General features: G+C 47.1%; 7 protein-coding genes across 7 annotated transcripts; 2 read left to right on the top strand and 5 right to left on the bottom strand.

The window, feature by feature from the left end:
* Positions 1-222: 222 nt before the first annotated feature.
* Positions 223-6,311, bottom strand: I302_100299 (uncharacterized protein; the record flags this gene model as incomplete). Its single annotated transcript, XM_065869060.1, has 14 exons — positions 223-1,238; positions 1,306-1,375; positions 1,460-1,876; positions 1,932-2,185; positions 2,237-3,131; positions 3,186-3,655; positions 3,716-4,346; positions 4,404-4,592; positions 4,644-4,709; positions 4,770-4,974; positions 5,036-5,671; positions 5,742-5,863; positions 5,937-6,046; positions 6,122-6,311. The coding sequence occupies 14 exons, from the start codon at positions 6,309-6,311 to the stop codon at positions 223-225; spliced, it is 5,271 nt and encodes a 1,756-aa protein (XP_065725132.1).
* A 398-nt stretch (positions 6,312-6,709) lies between these two features.
* I302_100298 (uncharacterized protein) lies at positions 6,710-7,124 on the top strand (the record flags this gene model as incomplete). The annotated part of the gene is made up of 2 exons (XM_065869059.1): positions 6,710-6,974; positions 7,063-7,124. The coding sequence occupies 2 exons, from the start codon at positions 6,710-6,712 to the stop codon at positions 7,122-7,124; spliced, it is 327 nt and encodes a 108-aa protein (XP_065725131.1).
* A 175-nt stretch (positions 7,125-7,299) lies between these two features.
* Positions 7,300-9,685, bottom strand: I302_100297 (uncharacterized protein; the record flags this gene model as incomplete). The annotated part of the gene is made up of 3 exons (XM_019190314.1): positions 7,300-8,123; positions 8,197-9,415; positions 9,470-9,685. The coding sequence occupies 3 exons, from the start codon at positions 9,683-9,685 to the stop codon at positions 7,300-7,302; spliced, it is 2,259 nt and encodes a 752-aa protein (XP_019047062.1).
* Positions 9,686-9,971: 286 nt separating this feature from the next.
* I302_100296 (uncharacterized protein) lies at positions 9,972-10,831 on the top strand (the record flags this gene model as incomplete). Its single annotated transcript, XM_065869058.1, has 5 exons — positions 9,972-10,284; positions 10,400-10,464; positions 10,522-10,590; positions 10,733-10,744; positions 10,814-10,831. The coding sequence occupies 5 exons, from the start codon at positions 9,972-9,974 to the stop codon at positions 10,829-10,831; spliced, it is 477 nt and encodes a 158-aa protein (XP_065725130.1).
* An 80-nt stretch (positions 10,832-10,911) lies between these two features.
* I302_100295 (uncharacterized protein) lies at positions 10,912-11,970 on the bottom strand (the record flags this gene model as incomplete). The annotated part of the gene is made up of 5 exons (XM_065869057.1): positions 10,912-11,074; positions 11,145-11,195; positions 11,279-11,479; positions 11,643-11,662; positions 11,722-11,970. 5 exons carry the CDS (start codon positions 11,968-11,970, stop codon positions 10,912-10,914), a joined length of 684 nt encoding a protein of 227 aa, XP_065725129.1.
* Positions 11,971-14,546: 2,576 nt separating this feature from the next.
* Positions 14,547-18,014, bottom strand: I302_100294 (uncharacterized protein; the record flags this gene model as incomplete). Its single annotated transcript, XM_019190310.1, has 11 exons — positions 14,547-15,042; positions 15,105-15,210; positions 15,281-15,320; positions 15,388-16,852; positions 16,917-16,983; positions 17,047-17,106; positions 17,163-17,220; positions 17,285-17,337; positions 17,399-17,514; positions 17,642-17,769; positions 17,862-18,014. 11 exons carry the CDS (start codon positions 18,012-18,014, stop codon positions 14,547-14,549), a joined length of 2,742 nt encoding a protein of 913 aa, XP_019047058.1.
* Positions 18,015-20,005: 1,991 nt separating this feature from the next.
* Positions 20,006-23,179, bottom strand: I302_100293 (uncharacterized protein; the record flags this gene model as incomplete). The annotated part of the gene is made up of 11 exons (XM_019190309.1): positions 20,006-20,199; positions 20,269-20,418; positions 20,481-20,865; positions 20,923-21,273; positions 21,328-21,425; positions 21,491-21,581; positions 21,638-21,770; positions 21,822-21,937; positions 21,992-22,811; positions 22,875-23,004; positions 23,074-23,179. The coding sequence occupies 11 exons, from the start codon at positions 23,177-23,179 to the stop codon at positions 20,006-20,008; spliced, it is 2,574 nt and encodes an 857-aa protein (XP_019047057.1).
* Between the last annotated feature and the right edge of the window lie 1,216 nt (positions 23,180-24,395).

Genomic DNA, 24,395 nt, shown 5'->3' with positions numbered 1-24,395 from the left:
ATACCATTCTCAAGATTCAATAGACAAGTCACAGTATATGCATACATACAACAGCTACTATAAACTACTGTACAAGGATAGTCCGCTTTCGCTTCACCCGCTCATCCGTTGAAGGGTACTGATCAACCCTCATCTTACTCACTCTGACAATATGACCATACTCTAATCTCCTCGACTTCCCTACCTTCCTAAAGAACATAAGACACTATACAAATCTAGAAATCAATCAACCAAAGAAGATTTCCTCCTCCCCCTCGGAGCCTTCCCTCCCGTCCCTCTCGTACTCTTCCCACCCGTATTCTTCCTCGCAACGCTCTTCCCACCCACACTCTTCCTAGCAGGGGCTTTACCCGCCGTTGCTGGCCTCTTCCCACCCGTCGAGGTCGAAGAGGTTCTAGGCTTCTTAGCAGCGGGTTTTTGTACTTCCAACACTTCCTCCGATGAAGTCGAATCGTCCGAATCTGAATTTGATCCAGAGGCGGAGGAATCTTCATCAATCGATATTGGATCTTTGTTTGTTCCCCCTTGACCACCCCTCTTGGGCAGGTGGGCAAGTGGTTTGGTAGGTGATGATTGTGATCTAGTTGACATCCTTCGTTTCACTGTCCCTACCGACGCCGAGATTGAGCCTGAACGAGGATATTCAACTTCATCTTCCTCTATCCCATTCTGATCTGCCAGGGACAGTTCCTCGGCATTATCAAATAACAATGTCGATTTCTGTCTCTCAAAGGGACTTTCGTTCATCCCGTCGCCCAACGTACGTTCCGAGGCGTAATTCTCCCATGGCAAATTACCTTCTTCCTCTTCATCTTGCTCTTCCTCCTCTGCCCCTCCCTCAGCCGCAGCGGTGCCCGAAGCAGGGTCTTGCCATCGATTCGCAAGGTTTGGTAAGACGTCTCTCGTGAACTTGGGACCAAACAGTCCCAAGGAGATTGACGAAGTATCTTTGACTGTGGGTTTATTGAGCAGGTACAGATCCTGATGATTCGGTTTCTTAGGGATGGGGTTGATCTGCTGGAACAACTCCCATTTACGTTCTTCCATCATTACAGCCGAGTCCAAATTGTCTTCGTCGGCTGAAGTGGATAATAAAGCCATGTTGCGTTTGGTAGGCGGTAAGTACGGAAGTGATTTGCCCAAGATGGGTTTGAAAGACAGAATATCTTGGGTAGTTGATGATACCGTTTCGGATAGTAAGGCTGTTTGTACTGATATTTTGGATTGCGAAGGCGTGCCTATAGTGACCAACAATGCAATTCAGTTGGTGCTCGAAAAGTCCTGGACAACGAACATATTACTCACTATCGATGATATACGACAACATGTCAGACATCATCTGTGCACCCTCATCATCCAATACATTGTGACAGGACTGTTACCCATCAACAATACCATCAGCATCATCCCAAAAACAAGGATCGCTACACAGAGCTCAAGAGGTGGAAGACAGACTCACCAGCATGACCCTAAAGAACGCCACCGCCAAATTCGGGAAATTCGGCTTCGGTGTCGTAGGCGAATTTGAATCAAGCACCAACAACCCCAAAGTAAACTTCAACAGGTCCAATATGGTCTTGAGGAGATGTCCAGGCTGAGGTGGAGTCGAGATATCATGATGTAGAACCAAATCACTATCCGATAGTTGCCTTTCAACAGATTGTAATCCCACAGCCAACAGGTCCAACAACCTATGTCTCGAAGATAAAACGGTATTGTCATTGATTGGTTCAGAAGATCTTTGAGTGTAGGTACTATCAAGTATCCTCAATATCTGTTCTATCGATTTGATATGTTCCTCCAGATGGTTTTGAGTTTCCGCTCCGATCGCTTGACTCAGTAGGTTCGATAGTCTATCTAAACCCGCCACAAGGATCTATAATTATCAGCCAGCGTTCCGCGAACAATAAACTTACTTCTTGAGTGACGACGCTATCCATCCCCCTAAACGCTTCGCACAGCAGGTCCGTATCGTCCGCTGTTGCTGCTCTGTCCAGCGTAGCTAGTACCTGTCGATGAAGGATCTGTCGAGCTTCAATCACATCTTCCCCGTTGTTGATTCGAGTGGCTAAACCCTTGAAATCAGATCGCATCTCGAGTACGATTCTAGTCCATCTCCAAGCGCTTAAACGAGCAGTGTTATCGAATGTCGTCACTCGAGATTTCGATGCGGGAGTGGAAGAATCTATACCGTTGATCAGCAAGGTTTCATGCGCTACCGGTCTTGCAAACTCACTTGGCTGTTTCTCAGACATGATGAGTTTCAGCGTATCTTCCATTCCGGCTTCCAGCCCATGCGCTGAAGAAGGTTTACTCCATTCAGTAGACAAGAAAGTATCTTTGAGGATGTTCAGATTCCTGAATGCGGCAGTCTTGAATTCGGCTGTCATAGCTAGACAGCGCAGCAAAGAAGATATAGTTGAGTTGGTATTTTCTGATAACATGGCACTTTTCAGAAGAACGACGAGTAAAGGTAGATGCTTGATCAGGTTTTGTACAGAAACTCCGCAAAAGACCGCTTGTCGAAAAGCAAGTACGATGAGGGAGTGAGTAGGGATGGTGGGAGGGAGCGTGGCGATAAGCGGGGGCGAAACGAGTAGCTGGGAGGCCATGTTGATGGTGTTGTTAACGGCGTTTATCTGTTTACTGGACAAGCGTCGACGAGGCGTGAGGATGATGGACGAGGTGTATTTCCATATAGGGTAAATGAGTTTTTCCAGCAATGTCAAAGTGGATACACATCGCTCAACTGCCAGTTCTAGAAGTAGGGGACTGATCAATCCCCCTGATCGCTTCCCGAACATGTCGACCAGAGCAGTTGGTGTTAGACCATCTAGCCAGCTGGAGATAACCGGTTCTAACTGATTTTGAGCATCTCTCCGAACAGCGAGAATGTGGGAATCGATTGTCCGGAGTGTCGAGTCTTGCGAGACGTGCGACGAAGGATGCTGTAAATGCTGGATAATAGTTGACCACCACTGGTTCGACCAATTGCTGAATGAGCCATGTCGCACGAAAAGTTTCGGTGCCAATGCTATGGCGTGATCTTCTTTGGCACCAGACAAGACTTGTTGAAGACTATGTAAACTCTCTTTGAACTCGAGTTTCGGCGGGGTATCCTGGTAAGGCGGCTGCACATAATCGTCAGCTCGTTTCACTCCGATTCGGTTCCCTACGTCACGTACCTTGGGTATTTCCGATCGTATATGTTTTACTTCGTCTTCCTCATCAGCCGTCAATCTACCTTTCTCCACTAGATACTCCAAGAGTTGCAAAGTCCTCAGATGGTGTCTCCCTTGGGTTTGAAGGGTATGGTACCTATCCAGCAGCTTATCGCCAAGTCTCGACCAGCCATCCATAGCTGTCCACACATCCGCGTCTCTCCTGACTATATCAATGATGACATCAAGTATTTCTTCATCCTCTGAATCCTGCAGTGCCCGGATGATGAAGTCCGCTATGGTCGCATAGCCTCGACACGTTCGAAACACTTGCATTATCCGAGCAAAGGTCGATGCGTCCATTGGTGGTGTTTGTGAATCGCCTTTGAGGTATCGTCCAGCTTCGGGCGCGAGCCAGAATCTGGCTTGAACATAGAGATATCGGGACATCTTGGTCGAGCAGGGTATCTGATAATCAATGACATTCCGTAGTGCTGCGCTGTTTTTGTATATTACTGTTGCGTGTCAGCTCGAGCTGGGATGTGTAGACTTACTTTCACCGAATACCTCTGGAACATATTCCATGACTTCCTCTCTAAATTGATCCATCAGAGCAGTCTCTACCGCATCGTCTCGCATCCTATTATCGACATCATCGCCACACAATGCGATTCTCCGCTGCTGGACGAGATCTTTCGCAATCACAAAGATCGGCAGAGCTCTGAGTAAAGCGAGATGATGTGATTGTGGTTGACCAGGTATGTGATTTCTGGCTGTTTGACCTTTTGCAATGAGCGCTTGAAGATACCTTCCGTACGAGAACATCCCTTGCCTGGTGATTTCACCGATAGTGATACCGATAGCTTGAACATTCTCCTCTTTACGGGCCGCAGACGATGTATCTAACCATTTGTACAGAAGGGGGAAAAGGTCGATGACAATCGGTTCAGCTTGTTTTGCCTGATGTTCTTCGTGTTGGTCATGCCAGAGTTTGAGTAACGTATATACAGCGTATGGCCGGTGACTACCGAGCTGAAATAGCCCCATGGCCCAATTGAGCAGGATGAAGATCTTATCTTCGAGGCGCGATATGTCCGGTGAAGAGTTGGTAGCCGAAGATCCACCATCGAAGAAGGAACGAGTAAGCTCAAGCATGTTGGTGTCTTCGCAGATGGAGTCGAGTTTCTGTGCAAATCTCAGAGTCAGCTGTGCAGAACAGCTTCCGCTGCGAATGTCACTTGCCTGCATTTCTGCCATTTGCTGTCGCCTAGGACTTGATGATCTTTCATCGACGTTGATTCTGAACCACAAGGCTTCGTTTCTTGGCTTGATACGAAGGATATTGTCAGGTATGATGGTAGTAAGAAGGTCTGAGTGCAGCTTCCAAGTGGTAGGACTCAATAGAATCTCTTGTTTGGATTCACACAGCGACTAGGAACTACATCAGCTTATATCTTCTCAAGATGGCGTCAGGCAACTCACCTTGATAACGGAAGTAAGCATGGCATCAACCTTGGCCAGAGGATCCGATGCAGGCGAAGATCGAATCTGAGATTGATCGCTTAGCTGCTGGTAGTACTTGACGTCAAGATGATGAAGCCGAATTACCTCTTTGAGTTTTTCACAAGCATTTCGCACACACTGTCGAGCATTACAGACGTGTTCGACCATATCTCCAAGGTACTCCCCGATCATTTGAACCACAAATCCCAATTGAGCAAGATTTGCATATCCGAGATAATCCGCCATCCATCCGCTAAGTAAACGAGATGACAAGAGTCGCCGTCGATGCAATTCTCTCATGAGTTGTGTACTGCGATGGAAATCAGCTTTACTCTTTGTTTCGATGTGCGCAAATTCGTAGGTGAACGAACCTATACTCCCACTTCGTCAACCACCTGCTCCTCAGCTTCTCATCGCCCAAAGTTCCCCCTAAAGTCTTCGGGGGAGGTACGCCAGGCTTGACCGTTGATTTGGCATTGATATTAGGTAAAGCCAACTGCCCAAGCTGTACCCTCAACCAGGATATGAAGGTATTAGTGAACTCCTGAGTATACCAATCATTACTCGAAACCTGTAATGTTGGGGCGGTGATGATAGTGGTGGTGGAAGAGGGAGTAGCAGCTGCTGCTGGACTGACTCCAACAGGCGTATTTGGGTTGGCACTGGCCGTTTGGTGGTGTTGAGGTTGAGTTCTGCTTCTATGAGCTGAGATTTCATTCGAGCCAAGTACCCTGATAAACCAAAGAGCCCGATCTAGCGGTATTGGATTCGAGGGTATCTTGTTGTTGTTGCTACTTCCACTAGGCGTTCTGTTATGACCACTGGCGGAAGGTCCGATGTTGGGCGAGAACATCGAATCTAGCAATTCGATCCCTTTGAATCCGTGAGGGACAGGTGTCCTCATTAATTTGTATAAGGGGACGTTGGGATTGGCGAGGTCGTTGAGGAATTGAAGTCGTTTGGTATCGTTGTAGGTCACTCGAACAGGTATACGAAAAGACCTTTCGCTATGGTGATCGAAAACCATGGTCTATCAGCTCGTGACATACAAGGCAGAAGGATGTGGCTGGAGCTTACCCTATCTTAGGCATCATTTCCTGTCGTTTCTCTATCAATTCTTTACCTAGATTCTGGAGCAAGTTCAGGCCTCCAGATGAAAGGTGGTTGTGTATCGGCCCATGCATCGAGAAGACCTCAGCCTATTTTCAGGTCGGATGTCCATGTCAGCGTCCAAAGCCACGGAGTAGATGTAGGGGACATAGGTATACCCACCCCAACGGCGATAAAGTTCCTCCCCGTAAATCCATTTTTTACATTCTCTTCCGTTAGCACATCCTCAGGCTGATCGAATCCAGGTCTGGACGGGTAGAAGTCGGGGTAACCTATCCATTCAATGAATTGAGCTTAGCTGAACCTCCTATCGGTTTGGATGTAAGGAAACGGTGAAGTTGACATACCCAAGTCGACCCTGGAGTTCAGCACAGTCCTCCATTCGGGAGGATGAAAGTCTTCTATATCCACATCGTCCAGCAGGGCTTTTGGGGGTTTAGCAGGGGGGTGCGGACGATGGCCTGTTCTGGGCGTTTTGGAGGAAGTCGAAGGAGCGTAGGGGTTTACTCCGGGGGGATATCTTGTGGGAAGTGGCATTGCTCGAAGCAATGTCAAATGGTCCTCAGCTAGCGGGTGAGCATGTGAGGTCTTGGATATGCTATGCTATGCTAATGATGATGATGATGATGAGATTGCAGAGTAGAAGCAGGATGAGTCAATAGAGGAGGGATAGTAGCAGTGTTGTGTATGTTATAGTATGTTGCCTCCACCTCTAACCGTATAGTCGTTTATGTTCCGAGGTCCGAGCGTATCGACCATACACGACTTTGATCATCATCCCCATCGTCATAACGTTATCATCCTCTGTGTCCGAATCACGACAAAATACATAAAGAGGACAAACCTTCCTGGTCGCCCCAATCTCCACCTCACTGACTGAACGGTCTTCCTCTCTTCCGACTTCACCCACCAAAAACACTAGAAATCTACTCACAATGCCGATCCCCTTCCCATCCCAGAAACCTCCTCCTGCTCATTCCCCAGCCTCTTCATCCTCCTCTCTACCTTCATACCCGTCTTCGCTAGAGTCAAACTCAGACTCGGACTCCGATGCATCCTCGCAGGCAGATACAGAAGCAGAGCTAGAAGCAATGATCCAAGAGGAATGGGAAGAATCGCTGAGACAGCTGGAAGTGGTGTTGAGCATCGTGGTGATGCCTACTATTGGGAAGTGGTTCGGTAGGATGTGGTCATATTGGGGTGAGTGGGCGGTCTATCTCATGTATCTGAGTATCATCACGTTCTGTCTCGTGGGCCAGCTAGTTGACTTGGATTCGATGCGCAATAGCCTGGGCAAGGTATCAGCGTTTGGGTTCTCTCGGAAGACCGTTCTTCGGATTGAGCGCTTGAGTATTAGACACGGTGGTGGGGACATAGGTAAAGAGGCTTTACCTGCAATGGACAACGAGGAGACATCAAACAACAGGCAATTCATATACAAGCAATAATATTCATGTACAAGCCATGATAGAAATGTTCCTATAACTTCATCTACACAATAACATGGCATGTATACATCTCCACGTCATCTCCTATCTCTCACTCTATTGACGATACTCTGCAAAGCCCCTTTCTCCACCTTGAACCCTCTCCTCCTCATATCATCCAACACTTTCTCCGCATCCTTCCAATTCCGTTCCTTTACTAAATGCGTCAGGACCAGAAGGTACGAATCGCTATTAGGCTTAATCCCATCTCTTAACATCTTATCCCACAAGACCATAATCCCTCCTTCCCTAGATCCAGATGAGAAATGTCGAAAACAGATATTATAACCAACTCTATTCAACTTTGTCCCCTGCCTCTCCATCCTTGTAATGGTATCCCACCCATTCTTGATCCATCCATTATCAAAGTACCCACTTATAAGCCCAGTCCAGGTAACTTCGTTGACCCTCATTTTATTCTTAATCATCAAATTCAACAGCTCCTCAGCATGGGATAACGATTTTGCAGATCCAAGTTTTGATAGATCCGAGATCAACATCGAGAACATCCTTTCATTCGGTGCAATACCTTGCGATGACATATCGTCCAACACTTTCTTTGCTAGGTCTATCTTACCGCCTCGTAATAGTCCTTGAACAAGGGTTGTGTAGGTGATGATATCAGGTTTGAGGTTGAGTTTCTCCGCTAATGTGAATAAGGCTGACATGGAGGGTAAGTCGCCTTGACGGGCGTGGTGCCGCAGAATCGTATTGATAGTAATCAAGTTGATGGGGATGCTGGATGAGGGAGAGACCGCTTGAGAGAACAGGTCAATTGCGATTGATGAACCGTCGGGAATCAGTAGACACGAGGAGATCATCTGATTGAGTGCTTGAGTAGGTGGGAACGGTGATGAAGGGGCTACAATCCCATCAAAACTCCATGTCAGCTATCAATGCAAACCATTACTGACAATGGATCGCCTCTTACTCACCCAGTTTCTCGTCCGTCATATATATCTCCCTCGCCTTTTGATCCTTTACCAACTCATTCCACGTATCCTTCAGTCCAGCTAAATCACCCATCCTCCCTAACCCCTCAAGATAGATCATATACATCTTCAAGTCTTTTTCTGTTGTCTGTTCCCACAAAGATCTCATATTGTCTAACGCGTTCCCAGAACCAGAGCGTTGCGTATCTTCGTGATCTAGCGATAAGACTTCCTGTCCCACTTTGGCAGTGGATCCAGCTTCTCCAGGTCTAGCTCGAAGGGCCAGGAGGGTATGAGCGATATCTCGAGGGTACGGTTTCGAGCAGTGAGCAACAACGTCGTTGAATTGGGTATCGAATGATTTTGAGGGGATTGAAGATCGTTTGAAAGTCAGGAGAAACAATGATAATATATCGTTTCGTTCGGTGGGACTCATCCATCCACCAATATTACTCCCGTGCGGGAGAGACAGTACGTCTTTCTTGAATTTCTCCCATAAAGCAATAATACCCTCGTAATTCTCCTTCCTACGCAGGGCATGTATCTCTCTGGTTATCCGCTGCTGAGACCATTCATACCTGTAGGAGAGCTTCACCAAATTTCTGTATTCTTTGAGGTAAGGTCCATTCTCTCCCACAGCTGATCCGAGCACCTCTGATGGGCCATCTCCTGGATTCTCTCTGCCTGAACCTTTTACTAAGAATGAGAATTCCGGTGATTCTTCTAAGGCCAATGTTGTCCGTAAGACAGCCCAAGCTATAATCAACCTCTTTCCCAGGACATAATCTAGTTTGACTTGTCTCTCCAATGAGGATTCCCACAGATCCAAGATCAACTTCAAACCCTCGTGGTCGGACCTCAAAGCTTGATGAATGACAAACTCCGCGTAATTATTTTCAAAAAGTTCGACCTTTTCAGTTGAATGTCTGAGCGATATGGATCGAGCCCAACAATGTGATAAGATAGTAGTTACTTGACGAAGCTCTTCGTTTGTCCACTGTACATTATCGGTAGAACTCGTGAGTACCGTTGATACCTGTTCTAGGTGATCATCCAATAACGGTCGGAGGTCTCTTCTGAAAATTAAGGGATATATCACTTCTACGGCTTTTCTCGGGTCTGTCAGGTTGATCGACGGAGGAGATGATGATGATGAGGGGTTGAGCAGGGCATTGAAATTGTCTTTGATGGCTGTGTCATTAGCGGACAGTCCGGACCGAGACTGAGCGTCATAAATTCAGCTGTACTCTACAAAGTCTCGTGGAATACTACTCACAGAGCTAGGGCCAGAATGAGTCAGATACCTGTCTCTGTCTCTCGAAGAGAATTCAGCAGAAGCTTTTCTTACTCGCTCTCGCTGAGGATTACCGCTCCTGTAGGTATTGTTTCGTATCTGTATAGCTCGAAGGCATCTTGAACAGAGTGGAGGTCTGAATTGTTGAAGTGATGGTAAGAGACGTCTAGATGCCTGCCGAGCAAAGGGAGCTCGCATTGCTCGTATGGAATGGACAAGCCGGTGATCTCTCGCTCTGCAGCCTTCTGCTTGCGTTGTTGCCTGAGATATGCGCAAAGATGATACAGAGAGAGAAAAGAACATGAAGCAGCAGTAGGATGGATGAAGCTGAATCGTTGAAATTTCACCTATTAAAATTGATTCCGCTTTCGTTGCTGTTGCTTCCCTTCGTTCGTCGGCTACAACACCTATCCACGCTATATGATCGTTTCACTGTTTCTATCTATTCACTCCTATCTTAACCCACTCGCAACAGCTTCTCAAGATGCCTCCCCCACCTACAGGCGTCCGACCAGCAATCTCCAAACCCGTTCCCAAACCATCCAAAATCCGTTATTTCAAGGGTAAAGCGCCTGACGCACCTCCCTCCGACTCGGATTCAGACGAAGATGACGATGGGCAACAGCAGCAGCATCAACAGATAAAGAAGCGACACGAGGCTACGCAGATAGATAGGAATTATGTAGCTGGCGGAGCTGGACGGGTGATCATGCCTGGAGGAGGGGTCAAGATGGAATTGGGGAGTGTGAAGGTTGGGGGGACCAAGATGCCGTTGGGGAAAGATGGGGGTGTTAAAGGTGAGTTGAGGTTTCTGCATATTTTGAGTCTATCTCAGCTAGGAGGAGAGAGATATATATAATAGATGTCGAAAAGTTTATGTTATCCGGCGCTGATGCGTTGCACCGCTCGTAGAGGAATCGTCAGAAGAGGAGACCGACGAAGAATCAGAGGAAGAGACCAAACCCGGTGCAGAAGAGGTAAGTCCATATTCCCGTGCTTCATTGATCTACAGCTTATATGCTTTGATCTTCCAGTCAAGCGAATACGAGACTGATTCGGAGGAAGAATCGGAACCTGAACCTCCCAAACCTGTCTTTCGACCTGTATTCAAGCCCAAGAACGCACGGAATACGACAGCTGAGAAAGCCGCTCAGGAAGCTGAGGAGGCTGCGAAGAGGGAGGAGGAGATGAGGGAGGAGAAGAAATTGGCGAGTAAGGAATTGGCGGGGGAGACTATACGGAGAGAACTTGCCGAGCGTGAGTAAATCTCCTTTTCGACCGCAAAGGTTCAGATCGCTGAACCATCGTCTTACCATGACTACACAGGTGAAGCGCAGACGGTAGAAGAGACAGTGGACGACACTGATGGTCTCGACCCCACATCCGAGTTCGATGCATGGCGAGCAAGAGAATTATCCAGGCTATTACGAGACAAACAAGCCCAAGCTGCTAGGGACGAAGAGCAAGCTGAGATCGAACGACGGAGGGCCATGCCTGAAGAGCAGCGTATGGCGGAGGACATGGAATTTGCCAACAAGACGAGAGAAAAGGAGACCTCTTGCTTCGGCAGGAACGTTCTCGAGCGCGCTACGTACAGTATGACTTGTCAGAATGTGGCATTTTTGCTTTGTTCACTTTCGGGGGTCCTTTGACTCACGTTTGAGACGCAGCACCCCAGACACGTAATGAAAGAAGAGAGTTAGCTTTGCTGAAGCCGTTTAAAGCATGAATAGACACTTATCTCCCATGCATACCCCGAAGAGCGATCGAATTGCCAAGAATTGTTTGTACGTGTTGCAGAATCCTGAACCCAGCTCGAAAGCCATAATCAAGAGCATCACACCGACCAAAGGCCATTTACGACCATATCTATCGGAAAGGACACCGAAGATGACGGCACCGACGGATCGGAAGAGAAGGGTCAAGGTGATAGCGGTAGTGATTTTTGCTGGTTTGACTTCGAATTGCTCTGCGAGGGAATCTAATGTCAAACTGACACAGAAGAAGTCGTATCCTATATCGTGGATTTAGCATATCGTCCATGCGAATCTACTACACAGATGCGAATGCTCACCATCACTGTATCACGAGCCAGACAGCACATCCAGAACATCAGTAATATTCTCGGGACTCCTTTGGTTAGTCGTGTACTCACATGGTCCAGGCCAGCCATCCCTATCATAACAAGTAGTCAGTATCATTGCATTCCAGCATTCCTGAAATATAATACTCACCGAGAAGAACATGAGCCAAGCGAAGGGGGAGACCATTCTCAGGAGCTTGATCGGGTTCTTAGTGGTAGGAGCTTCACCAGGGTAAGTCCCTCTGAATGAAGGGATCATCGCTCTGACGAATGATTTATCCCCTCGATTGGCGTGCCAAGTGGCCAGCTGATCCTTGACGGACGCCGAGTGACGGTGAACCTGTGGAGCATATTCCTCCGAGCTGTGATCGTGGAGCTTACCACTCTCTACGTGTGACATGTTGTCGATAATTTCAGAGGGAATAGGAGGTATATAAATGCTATCGACAATGAGTATTCGAGCTGGTTTCGCCTATCGATGATAACAAAATGTGGGGATGAATCGATAGCTCCAAGGAGAAAAAGAACGCTCTTATAGTACTTTTTCTTCCCCCACTTCTGTTCCTTGTCTGGCGTCCCTCCAGATCGTCTTGTTTACCGGTTACATCCTCTTAGCAAGAAGGCGGCCCCTCTCGATTCCCCAGGTGAGAATCTAAAAAAAGCACTAGTCTCTTCATTCCCTCCCACACGGACGCGTCTAGCATTCAAATCTGATTGGCTTGACCATTTGCCCCGCGGGCGATCACCGAGAACATCCCATAAGACAAAGGGGCATGCAGGCGAAATGTCATGCGACCAGGTGAAATAACTGTGTGTGTAAAATGACCTAAAGTAAGCCAATCCTGTCTGTGCCTTTCAAAAGTTCTATTTTTAACTTTGTTACGGCACGTGAACCGATTCGACAGAAGAGTCGACTAATGCCGCTTCGGCAATCTGGCACAACACCCCGCATTTACGTTGAGAGCAAAAGCCGCCAATCTCCAATGGTCTAGCTTGAGCCCCACATTCGTAAATGTCAATTGGGAATCATTTATACCACCCCACGTAACCAGATAGCGTAAAGTGGGTCTGATGACATTTGCAAATCCAGACTATCCAGATTCCAGCGAATGCCAATACGACGTTATTCCGCTAAGTGCGGATTTCTGGTGGTCGGCTGGTCGGCCATCACAAGAAAGTCTATAAGTCGACGGGTCACCGCGATATCGAGCAAGCTTGTTGCAGACGCGAATGATAGGTGAGACAGCAGCGATTTAAGTTCAGGCGCAGCAATGCTTGCGATAGTGCATCTCAATAACAATCCGCAATCCTCCCCTTCCTCAGCTGCAAATCGAGCCAAGGACACCTATTGACCTAAGAGTCAGAACAGTACTATATTGTGCTCCCAGACTGTACGGAAAGAGGCAGTCATTTGGGTCTCCACAGCAATAATCCGGGCTTAGGGCGAAGGAGGAGCGCGGTTTGACATGGTAGGACTACCCAGTGGCATCTACATATCTCGATTGATCGCCAAACTCCGAAACAAATCGCAACAAGCTGCCATGCGGTTATATCTCTATACTATTGTTTCTTCAGATCGGTCTCTTCCACCTGCTCGGAAGGCGCAATCGAAAAGACTCGATTACCAACACCTCTTAGTGTCTCAGAGATGCTTGATGTAATCGAATCAATGGAAGGTCCACGAATCGATGACGAAAAATCTCTCAGTCCGACCGTGCCATCAGGCTTGTATCGAGTGGTGACGGTAAAGCTGAACCCGTAGCTCGGATCATCGCCATGGCGCGAAGGCCCACCTTTAGACGTGAAACACCAGGTATGTTCGACACCCTTGCAGTGCATCGTCTTGATCCGTCCATAACCTTCTTTGTCCCTAGATTAAACACCATTATCGACTTCGGGATCTTCCAGCAATTCGCGCAACTCCAGTTCCTCAGGATGAGAAATTGAACCAGTGGTGAGCGCTCGAAAGCTGATGTCCATAGCCCAGTTGACGCGTTGATGAACCGTGGAATCCTCTCGCGTCAATCTTGGGAAATAATGAGCCATGATCACGCCATGAGCTTCTGGATTGATCTCATGAATCGCATCGTACACCTTGGAATCACCCAGTAATCTCCTTGCTTGGAAGTACTCTTCGCTATTTTTCGTTTTGAAGGGCAGTGTCGCATTCAACGCTCATTCGGTCTTCAGGAGCGTTTGCGGATCATTTGACACTGAGCTGTATCTGTTAGCGAAGGCAAAGCCGTCAGGCATTATAATTGTACCTGGCGAGGTAAGTTACTTCAGATAAAGTTTCAAAATGGTCGTTCTAGTATATGCAATTTGACGTTATCGCTATCAGGTTACAGCAATGTATGATGTCCCGAGTCGAGTAGTATGTAGTGAAGTGGCCGAACCAGAAGCGACTTCAGCCTTAAGGGGCATGTGATCTATTGGTCTTCTTCCTTCTCAAAGTCCAGTCAAGCTGTGTGATATACCCTGCGAAGTGGAGCACAGCTTTACAGTTGCCCAAAGGAGATGAATGAAAGGTGCAGAGTAAGTATAATTTGTAGCACTGTTGACGAGTCAAGGGATCGATGCGACAGTGACATGATGACTGACAAAGGGCATTTGTAGTCGAGTCCAGCGAGTGGGCGGTACCTTCAACTAGATCAAAGATCCTCTATCTAAAATATCAAAGAAATGTATCGAACCATCGACCTACGATTGCGCGGAGCAGGCTTTACTAGATACTGTTTGCATTTCATTGTGATTATGGACCTGTAAAAATGAGAATGATAATTTATCATAATGATGACAACATGTATATATCTAACTGCAATCTCGAGTGAACCGAAGAATCCTACGTTCACCTTCGACACCTATCATGCGGGTAACCAACAAGTCCAAAAGCCAGCAAGCCCAAAATCCAATCATGTAATTTGCTTTGCCAACTATCTCTATTCTGTCTCTATCTCAAACTTTCCTCTATGTGTATCATATTCTAGGACTACTCGGACCTACTCCACCTCCCAAAGGGCTCTCCGACCCTTTCCTCCCGGCCCGGGTAATCTCCTCGATCGTAGGCGAAGGTATACCCTCCCGTATAGATCCCATCGAGAACTCATGGTTCCATCCATGCGCCGCAGGGTGTTTCTTATTCTTATTACCAGAGGACGATTTTGGATCTTCCTCCTCCGGTATGTGATACGAGGAAGTCTGGCTCTGATACCCTCCAAGACCATGCGCGGAAGTCATGGATGTCGTCCCGATGTTATGGTTGGGTTGAGAGGACGATCTCTGTTCAGTCTTGCTGTTACTTCCTGATTGCGTCTGCGAGTTTCCTCCCACGCCAGCGGAGGCAGTGAGTCTGTTCGTCACGTTCTTCATGAATCCGTTCAAACCCATCTTCGATCCGTTGGGTGTGGCACCGCCAGCCGTTCGAGGTGAGAACGTTCCTTTTCTCACTCGTTTTCGTACGACTCGTTTTGTACTGCCCGCGAGTCAGCGAAGTCTAACGGATGATTCGACATACAAGTTAAACATAAGACTCACTGCCACTCTACCACTCCATATATCACAGCATCCAACACCCCTTGAGCGAGTATCATCCATTTCGAGATGGCTCGTAAAGCGGTGGGCGGTTTGCCGGCGAAATCGTCTGTGATGCCAATCATCAATCAGTGAATTGGCTTCTCATCACCGGCACGGCAAAACGGATTGTAACTTACAGATCAAACGTATCAGTGAGACTGAGAACAAGAATAAATACTACAACACGACCGAAGCATCAGTCAGTCACACCAGCATCGTCCGAGCCGGCTGTGTCGTCACTCACACCAAGAGGGAACCACAACATCAACAGCGCCGTCTTCCTGTTCAAATACGACGACATTGACTCAGGGACCAATTCGTATGTCTCGCCATTGGTCGCACTCTGACGAGGAGCGAATCTATCGTCTGCGTGTGACCCAGGTGGGGGCTGAGCCAACATCCTAGCCAGATCCCACTCGTCTTCTTCATCTCCGTTGTCCTCTTCCTCTTCCTTGGCGATCTGGTCCGTACGATCGTTTTTCGATGTCCTCCTACTGTTCGTGGCGGTCACTGTTGGCTGCTTCTGATCAGGCGTACCTAGAGGTGTAATGTTGAATTGGAAATTCTGCTGTGAAAAGGTCGGTGTGGTAGGCGCAGATCTCCTACCGCCAACGCCATTGAGCGACCAAGGGTTGTCTATCCGAGGTGGTAAGGCTATTTTGGGTAATGTGAGCGGCGGTGATGTATCGGAACGTGCTTCGTTCTGATTTTCAGGCTGTGATAAACGGGTAGAGTCCAATTCGATCCCTTCTGATATAGTCACCGATGGTCTCTGTCTATCAAACTTTGGTGAATTTCCGATCTCAGGCGATGACGATATGCTCTGAGATGATGAGGGTAGTTGAACAGACTTCTTTCTCTTCTTTTCACCCCCGACCGACGAGCTCATAATAGACGGCGCAGCGATGAACGTATCGTCCGTTGATTGTCTCAGATGTTGAGCCTTGTTGAGATTAGTCGGTTCCATAATATCTTCAGAAGGTATCGATGGCATTCTAGGCACATATAATCCCGGAGGAGTAGCTTTAAGGTTCTTCGAATTTTGGCTGGAATCTTGCGCCTGTGTCGGATTGGTGTTCTGCTGTTGCTGTTGATTCTGATTTTGATATTTTATCGAATTCGATATCGAGTTCAGTCTCGAAGAGGGCGAGTTGACGTTCGTATGGGCGCTAGTCGAAACGGTAGTAGTCGAAGATCTCTTCCTTCCACCTTTCCATCCGCTCCATATCGAAGGTGAATGTACACTCGGGGAAGGTCCGCCGAACCTCTCACCGTCAACTTGAAATGCGGGTAATTCCAATTTCTCCCATGGCGGAATCTCTTTTGTAGGCGAGAAGGAGGGTCTCCTAATTCCCGATGTCTTCTTTGTTGGTTCTTCTTTCATCTCGATGTTAATAGGAGACAGTCTGACAGGTTGTTGTGCTTGTCTCGAAGAGTTTTGGGAAGAGTCGGAATTCGATTGCGATTGACCTTCAGGTAATGGCGACAGAGCCTCTCCACTACTTCCTCTCTTTTTTCTAAATGGTCCATTCATCAGGGATCCAAGCCTTTCTCTGAGATCTCCTTTCTCCTTGTTGCTTGACGAACTGACGGTCTCGTATTGTCCACCGGTAGCAGAGTTGGATCCGGGTATTCTAATCTTGTCGGGTCGCTTGAGGAACACGTACAATCTGGCGTATAAGACAGTTATGCCGATGCAGACCACACATCTGTTTGAGTTCGATGTTTTAGCTCTTCGTTGATGCCGTCTTTGAGGTCAGCAAGATCACTCACCTTGGGATGAATTGCATCAATTCAGAGTATAGACCAGCATTCGCGCCGTAGAAGCATGTTCCACCGGCTAGATAGGATAAGTTTCGTTAAGACTTCCTTCCACATAGAGAGAAAGACGAGGTACACTCACAAGGATAGAAGCCATACAACTCATATCCCATCACACCGATGGCAATCGATATTATCCAAACTATTTCGAGAAAACGCGTCAATTACGCAAATGGCACGATCGCATCTAGAACTCACCAAAGGCCCAAAGATAGTACCAGCGTTGTTCCATCCACAGCGTGAACCAGTGAAGAGGCTGCAATGCATATTTCGGTCAGACACCGACAGCCGTTGCGAGTGTGATGAGTATCTCGACTCACATAGATGAGGATCATAAAAGTTGCGACGGCCAGTATAAGAGTCCAGCCATGTTCTATAGCGGGAGTCAGCCTGTGTATGTTCGGTTAGGTAGATAAGAAAAAATTGGGACATACCGGTCCATAAGATGGCGGTCAATAGTAATCCCAGTCCATCACATGATGGCGTCCCATGAGCTAGAGCACTTCCATCTCCCGATAGGAATATACACGAACTTATCAGACCGACAATACTACATGTTTGAGTAAGTTGAGTTTATCAGTAAATCAACATATGCCACCTAAAGAAAACCGGCAAGTGCCCCAAAGGAACCCAAAGGAAGGGTAGTCACCCGGATAAGGGGAGAGGGAGTGACTCACCCTAAGAGGAAATCGCTAACTATCAAAGCCTGTACAATCCTCGTCCTTGTCGTTCCAGGTCTACCACGATACCATTCAAGGTAGAACATCGATACGAGGATCATCCCTGAACCAAGGATGGTCAAGCACTAGACAAGGCAGAATACACGTAAGTGTTGCGCTCCTTGAACGAAAGAGAAGGGGAAGAGGGAAAAAGATGAAGGAACAACAAGAGACATACGAGGATAACAACGTTGACAATCGATATCCAGACATCATCATCTCCTCTTGTAACTTGATCTGCCAAGGCTATCCTTCCAACATCCAGATCAACATCAATACCCATCAGATGATCTCTGCCAGATAGCAAGTTCGATATTATAGGTTCCAACATTGTAGCGTTCCTTCCAATGCCATAAATCGGTATACACACATGCAGAAGACCTCTAGATAGTGCAGTGGTGTTTATATAGTACTAAATCTGGTGTTGGCGTTGATACGTGACATTGTATGTTGATTTATAAGTCCGGAGTGATATCGAGTTGACCAGACAGTTCTTGTTCCTGGGGGATATATTCTTTCTACTTTGATAATCTAGTATCTAAGAAGCTTCTGCCGAGGGCGATGATTCTCGAGCTGGTTTGGCGAAGATGATTCGCTAGAGTCGTTCTAACAAGGATGATTCGTCATCAAGGACTCTTCCACTTCGATTGAATCTTGGGTGATGGCGATAATACGGCTCGACGGACCTCTCTGAAACGCAGAGCGAGAAACACAAGAACGTGAACCGAGGTTTGTCGTTGAGTATTGATCGTGTGGAGCGAGCGCGAAGCAAAGTTTCTTGCCTCGGCCGGATAGGTGTCGAATTGATGAATTTGAATGAGAAATCGAAGTCCGAGAGTCTAAGGTGGTGTTATATGAGCTATATGAATCTATAGTCCAGGTGTATATACGAATGAATTATAATAAATTATCAGTAATCCATTATCAATTATATTGACGAACCAAGCTAAAGAAAGCACAAGGATGAAAATCCAGAATCCAAATAACTTTGTGAAAGTATGAAATCAACCGAGTACGAGTACGAGTACTACGAGAACTTAACTGTAGGTAAAAAAGGTCCTAAACAACGTTAAGACTATTCTTTTTTGGCGTTCCTATTCCTATTCCTACCGCGTCTTTGGATTGGGGGAAACGGGAACGTCGGTGATTTACTGTACCATTCATTACACCCATACAGGCGAGTCTACACTGTATGATATCTTTGTATCATGCACGGCCGAATGACAAGGACAACACCAATATGCATACGTGGCTGTGGTTAGAAAAGAAGAGCTTAAGAAGAGACAAAACACTCATTAACTGTACGAGTTTATCCGATCGTCCTACTCCCGACCTCTATTTATTTCCCGAAGTGACTCACAAACAGGGAAAAGAGACCGAAGCAGGGTAGGGACAGAACGAGTCTCCTACGGTAGAGTCTTAACACCATGGTAAGACCCAGATGCCAAGTCTTTATCTGCTCTACTCTTGTCAAGCCTAGTACAGCAACAGTTCGATGTAAATGAAAACCCATATTACATATACAAATAGAAAAAAGAAAGACAAAACATCGTCTAACCATGTTAAGCAACATTCAGTTAAATTGTGGCTCAAATCCCAATCTCAATTCTGAATCCCTCCCTCGATCACGTCGTACAGTAAGTAATGTAATGCAAATAGAACGGAAAAACAATGAAAAGGAACAAGAGGCGTTTTTATACTTATGGCATATTGACGCAGCTAAAAAAGGTTGGGATGAGCCATTCGAGTACGTTATCATAAATAGCGCGCAAATGTTCTGTCAACCTCCGCGTTTTGCATCATGACACATTTCCCTTCTAAGATGCAAGATATCTTGAGGCATGGATCTCACTGGATTTCAGCAAAGAGAAAGCGGACTAGAGTGGAGTTCTGGACGTCCTTGGTGTATTCAATACCTATTGATAGGGTGTGAAATTTTTCATCACTGGCATACAGGCAGATCATGTCAATGGCCGATATGAAGGACTGGTGTCCTAACTGCATACTGGTATGCTTGTCAGACATGCATGCATATTGCACAACGTGAGCTGATACCATTGGAGAATGCCAGGTACAGTACAGAAAGAGGGGTGGACGAAACATTTCTGTGAATGAATGATTGTGCATATTCATATTATGGCATATACCCAGTAAGTCATTATAATCATTAATCTATCGTCATTATACCACATACCTCGTACCATATGGAAAACCTATAACATGTTATGCACAACAAATATAGAATGACCGAAAGTGATTGTCCAAAAGTACATGATATCGAGAGGGAGAAGGGTATCGTGGCGCACAACGGGTAATATTCGCCTAAGTCGGTATACGTCCATTCCCAGCTATCATCCTCGCTCCCTGCTCTACCACACCAAGCATACCCATAGGTAAGAATCCCTCTCCAACTCCAGCAGCCCCAGCCAGAGTATTCATCTGAGCGAATAATTGATAATCTCTTGGATTTATTCCAGCGGGGGTCACGTAGATATGTGATCCAGCAACTAGACCGACTGAAAGCATTACGAAGGATCAGCTATTGTTGTCTACGAAAGTGGCATCTGGCTGAAGAAGATACGTACCAGCGAAAGCAGCTACCACGCACATCGCGACTTTACCGACTTGGTCTCGCACAGAGTTATCCGTGTTGTAGAATATGTAATTAACAATTCCGGATTTATATTGTTTTCTCTGATCAGACCAATAAGTCCTGTTTCTCGATCTCGGAGAGGCTACATCATACCAATCGTCAGCTATACTTCGAACAACAACTCGTTTATCATAAACGACCTACCCAACACACCCCGCTTCTCCCTTTCAGCTTTCTGCGCATCCATCTGATCTTCAATGACTGTACATCTCATCCCCAATGCATTAGTCAAGAACGCATACTCCGCATCAACATCTTCATCGCTCTCAACAACATCTCCAGGTCGTTTCGGATGAGTCTGCGAGATGACCTCGGCTTTATTGATAGGTTCAGGCTCAGCAGTGTACGCAGGTGGATGTTCGTGAACATGTGTTCGAGAGGGACCGGCTGCTACTTGGCGTTCGGGCTCGGGTATAGGATCCGTCTGAAGACTTGCGTCTGCATATTCACGTATACCTTCTTCAATTCGGATTAATGGTTGTTCTTCTGACGATGCGCCTGGCTGAGCTGTCATTCGTGAACCCTTTTTCTGCGCGTCGATCCTTTATCAGCGAAATACTCGAGCTCTACAGACAGCTGTGCTTACCCTAGTACGCTGGGTCGTCACGACAGTCTCTACCACTTCGCCTTCATCGCTTTCTTCCTCCGACTTCTGAGCGTCCATGAGTCTTCGACTGAGCTCATCACCCAGATTTCTAGACAAAGTACCACCGCCGGATGACCTACTAGCTTGAGCTCGATGATTTGATGAGCCAGCAGCGTTGGCCGCTTGCGCACGAGCTTCGTCCAGGTCGAATCGCATCCTGTCGATGGTCTCTTTCAGAGCCAGGTTCTCCTGCTTCTGAACATCAAGATGTGATTCTGCTTGACGTGCTGTCGATAGATCGGACTCAAGTCGCTTGACTTCAGATTCAAGAGCTTGCACTTCTCGATTGAACTAAGTGGTGTAAGTCATCAGCGTATATACCAGCGATGATTAAGCTGAACTCACCTTCTCCTCATCAGCTGCATGTACTTGTACGCTCTCCTCCAGAGTTCGGATCTCCTCATCTCTGTCTCTCAACATATCTCGCAGTCTCTGCGCCTCGTCTGATCGATGACGACAACATCAGCTGATCCGACCGATAATCAAGTGGCACGCGGGTTATACTTACCGCATTGAGAGTTGTACATCTTCTGCATATTAGCGTGGTTTGATTTGGCATTCTCCAAACTCCTTTGCAAGCTGATGATATCCGCTTCGAACTGCAAGATTTCACTTGTAAGGTTCCTTGTCTGAACAAGGGAAGGAACAAGCTTACTCCTGAAATCTGAATGAGCTGAGCTCGATCTTTCCCCTTCATATCCTTCTCATCCTTTCTTCTTTGCGTGATCTCAGACTGAGCTTCTTCCAACCTCGCTTGTAGATCTTCGTACATCCGCTCATTCTCGGCGCTGCATTTCATTATCAGCTGATGTCGTTCGCAGAGGGGTCGCGTAGCTCACCCTTGGATGGCCAAAGATTTCTCTGTCTCCTTGAGCTTCCTCAACAGTTCAGTATTCTCTTTTCGTAATCGAGCGACGGTATCGTGTGATGTTCGCAGCGAGTTGGTAGATTCAGTCTGAAACATGAAAATGAGCTACCTAATCCAAAAACTCAACTACGCATAGCTCACCGATATCCTACTTAATCTTGGGTTCATCGTATCTCCTCCTACACCCAATAACCCCTGACCCATGATATCCATATCGATCTGATCAACCTCTTCATGTTCCTCCTCATCTTGATCGTGTTGACCTGCCGGAACAAAGGTGTCCATCTCCGCATGATCCGGTTCGTCATCTTCACCGGTCTCGGGCGACTTAGCGCGAGCATGGAAAGATGTGTTATCAACTTCATCGATCTGCGATGAAGGTGACGTGGGTCGACTTTGCCAGGAAATACGAGACGTGAATGAGGCTGAACTTGTCGATCGGGGTATAGCAGACGGTTCAGGCGATTGTGATTCCTCGAATGATTGTCCAGCAGCACCTGATGATCCCCTTCTTCTCCTACTTGCCGGACTGGGTCTCGCAAACCCGCCATAAGCTGATGGAGGTGCGCCTCTCACTCGGGATGATAAAGGGGAATTGAGCGATGCGCCCGACCTGTTGGGATCGGATAATGTCTTCTTTCGGATGGGCTGCCACCCAGCCGGCGGAGCTGGAGCGGCGCTGGAATTGGAGGGAAAGGCTCGAGCACTTTGAGGTGGAGCGGACACCTGACGTTGGGATCGAGGTCGGGCACCTTCCTCTTCGCCTGATGAACTAGATGATGATGAGTCGGAAGGAGATTTGATACGGTCCGAATGTCTTCTTCGTCTTCGCGAGGTGGATTGATCAGGCGTAGATTGGGCGGCTTTGAACGATGAAGGTGGCATAGAGGAAGAATAGGGGAGAGGGGACGGTGAGGGAGGAGAGGCGGAACGAGTGGAAGTTTCTCGCTTTAGTACAGCCCTACAACATGATACTGATATTAGCTTGGCTTCAGGTATACCATGATGTCAAAAGCTAACATACTGTAGGAAGGCGAACAAGTCGGTGGGCCCCAATTCTAAATCCGGATATTGTTCACATAGCTGACGAACACCGATAAAGTCTGACTCCTCTAAAATCTTGGTATCGTGATCCTTCTCATATCCTGCCAGGACTGCATGTGCGAATGAATCAGCATCAAACGATGAGCTAATGGAGATAATGGGATGTGGGTATGATTCACGATCAGGTAGATTACCAGTCAACACAGTCTCCTTATCACCCACAAATGTGTCTAGTATCTGCTGAAACTCTGCATCCGACCTTCTTTCTGGGGACGATACGTCCATTGTAGAGGACTGATGCGGGGTTGGTCGAAGGAATAAGGGGGATAGACGTGCCGTAAACAGCGGTTGTACAGTTGATCGATTGTGTAAACAAGAGGAGGAGAGGAAGATGAGGAGAAGGAAGGAGTCGGAGTTGAGAACGTCAGCAGTATACCCCAAGTGATGACACATGAAACGCACGGTCGGTTGATTGACTGGTGAAGGGTGTTCGAAAGTTGACTCAACTCACCATTCCGGATATCCTGGCAGACTAGTGAAGTGGTGTCCAACGGTGGATGTATGCTTAGAATACTGTCAGATGTATGATTCTCAAGGTGGAATGATTGTTATATCATGATGAATGATGAATGATGAATGATGGAAATGTATATCCACGCAGATATACAAAAGCACAAACATCAACATAACATCATCATCAACAACATTATGGACCGGCTGAACACAACCACAATCAACTCTATTCAGAATATCAACTACGGCATCGTCATCCGATCACCTTGGACCGCGTTTCATACGTAATCACTGTTCCAGAAGACGAGTGGCAAAATCACGGAATCAATTTACCAGCAAGATAGGCCTGGTGCGGGACTGTCGGTGATATGCTAAAACCGACAAGCGAGAGAAATCGCGTCAGACGAGCCTTGGTCACCGCCACGTTGGTGTTGTCTGCTGTATGCGATTTGCTTCCTTTGCTTACCGTACTGTTTTGCTGGTTTGGTTTGCTGGGCTCTACTGGCTCTGCTCACTCTGGCTCTGGCTCTGGCTTCGGTTGCTCTTGCTGTTGCTGTTGCTGTTGGTGCTTGCTGCTTGCTTGCATTGGTGCATGTTAGTCAATCATCTCGATATATCAACAACTTCGACCTCTTCTTCCATACTTCAAGATCATCCAAAAACCGTTCAAGTGAGTATACTTTCATCTTATACAGCAACAGCAACGTCTGCAGAGGGAATAGGAATACGAAAAGAAGGACATAGCAAGTGGGTAAAAGGATGGAGAGTGCGAAGATGGTTCAGTGGGATATAGAAAGATACGGGTCGGAGTCGAGATGGGGAAGAATACCAGTCAACATCCAATAGATGTCAAGGAAGATACATGGGGCAATGTCTGAGTTCTATCTTGACGTATAAATAGGATTTGGTGAGATATCATGGTCGGGGAGAAACCATCAATCTCGTTTAACGAGGGAGATGGTGACTTTCCGATACATGATATCGAAAG

This window comes from Kwoniella bestiolae, chromosome 1 (assembly GCF_000512585.2).
Source record: "Kwoniella bestiolae CBS 10118 chromosome 1, complete sequence".
NCBI lineage: Eukaryota > Fungi > Basidiomycota > Tremellomycetes > Tremellales > Cryptococcaceae > Kwoniella > Kwoniella bestiolae.
This window is presented reverse-complemented; position numbering and strand designations above follow the sequence as displayed.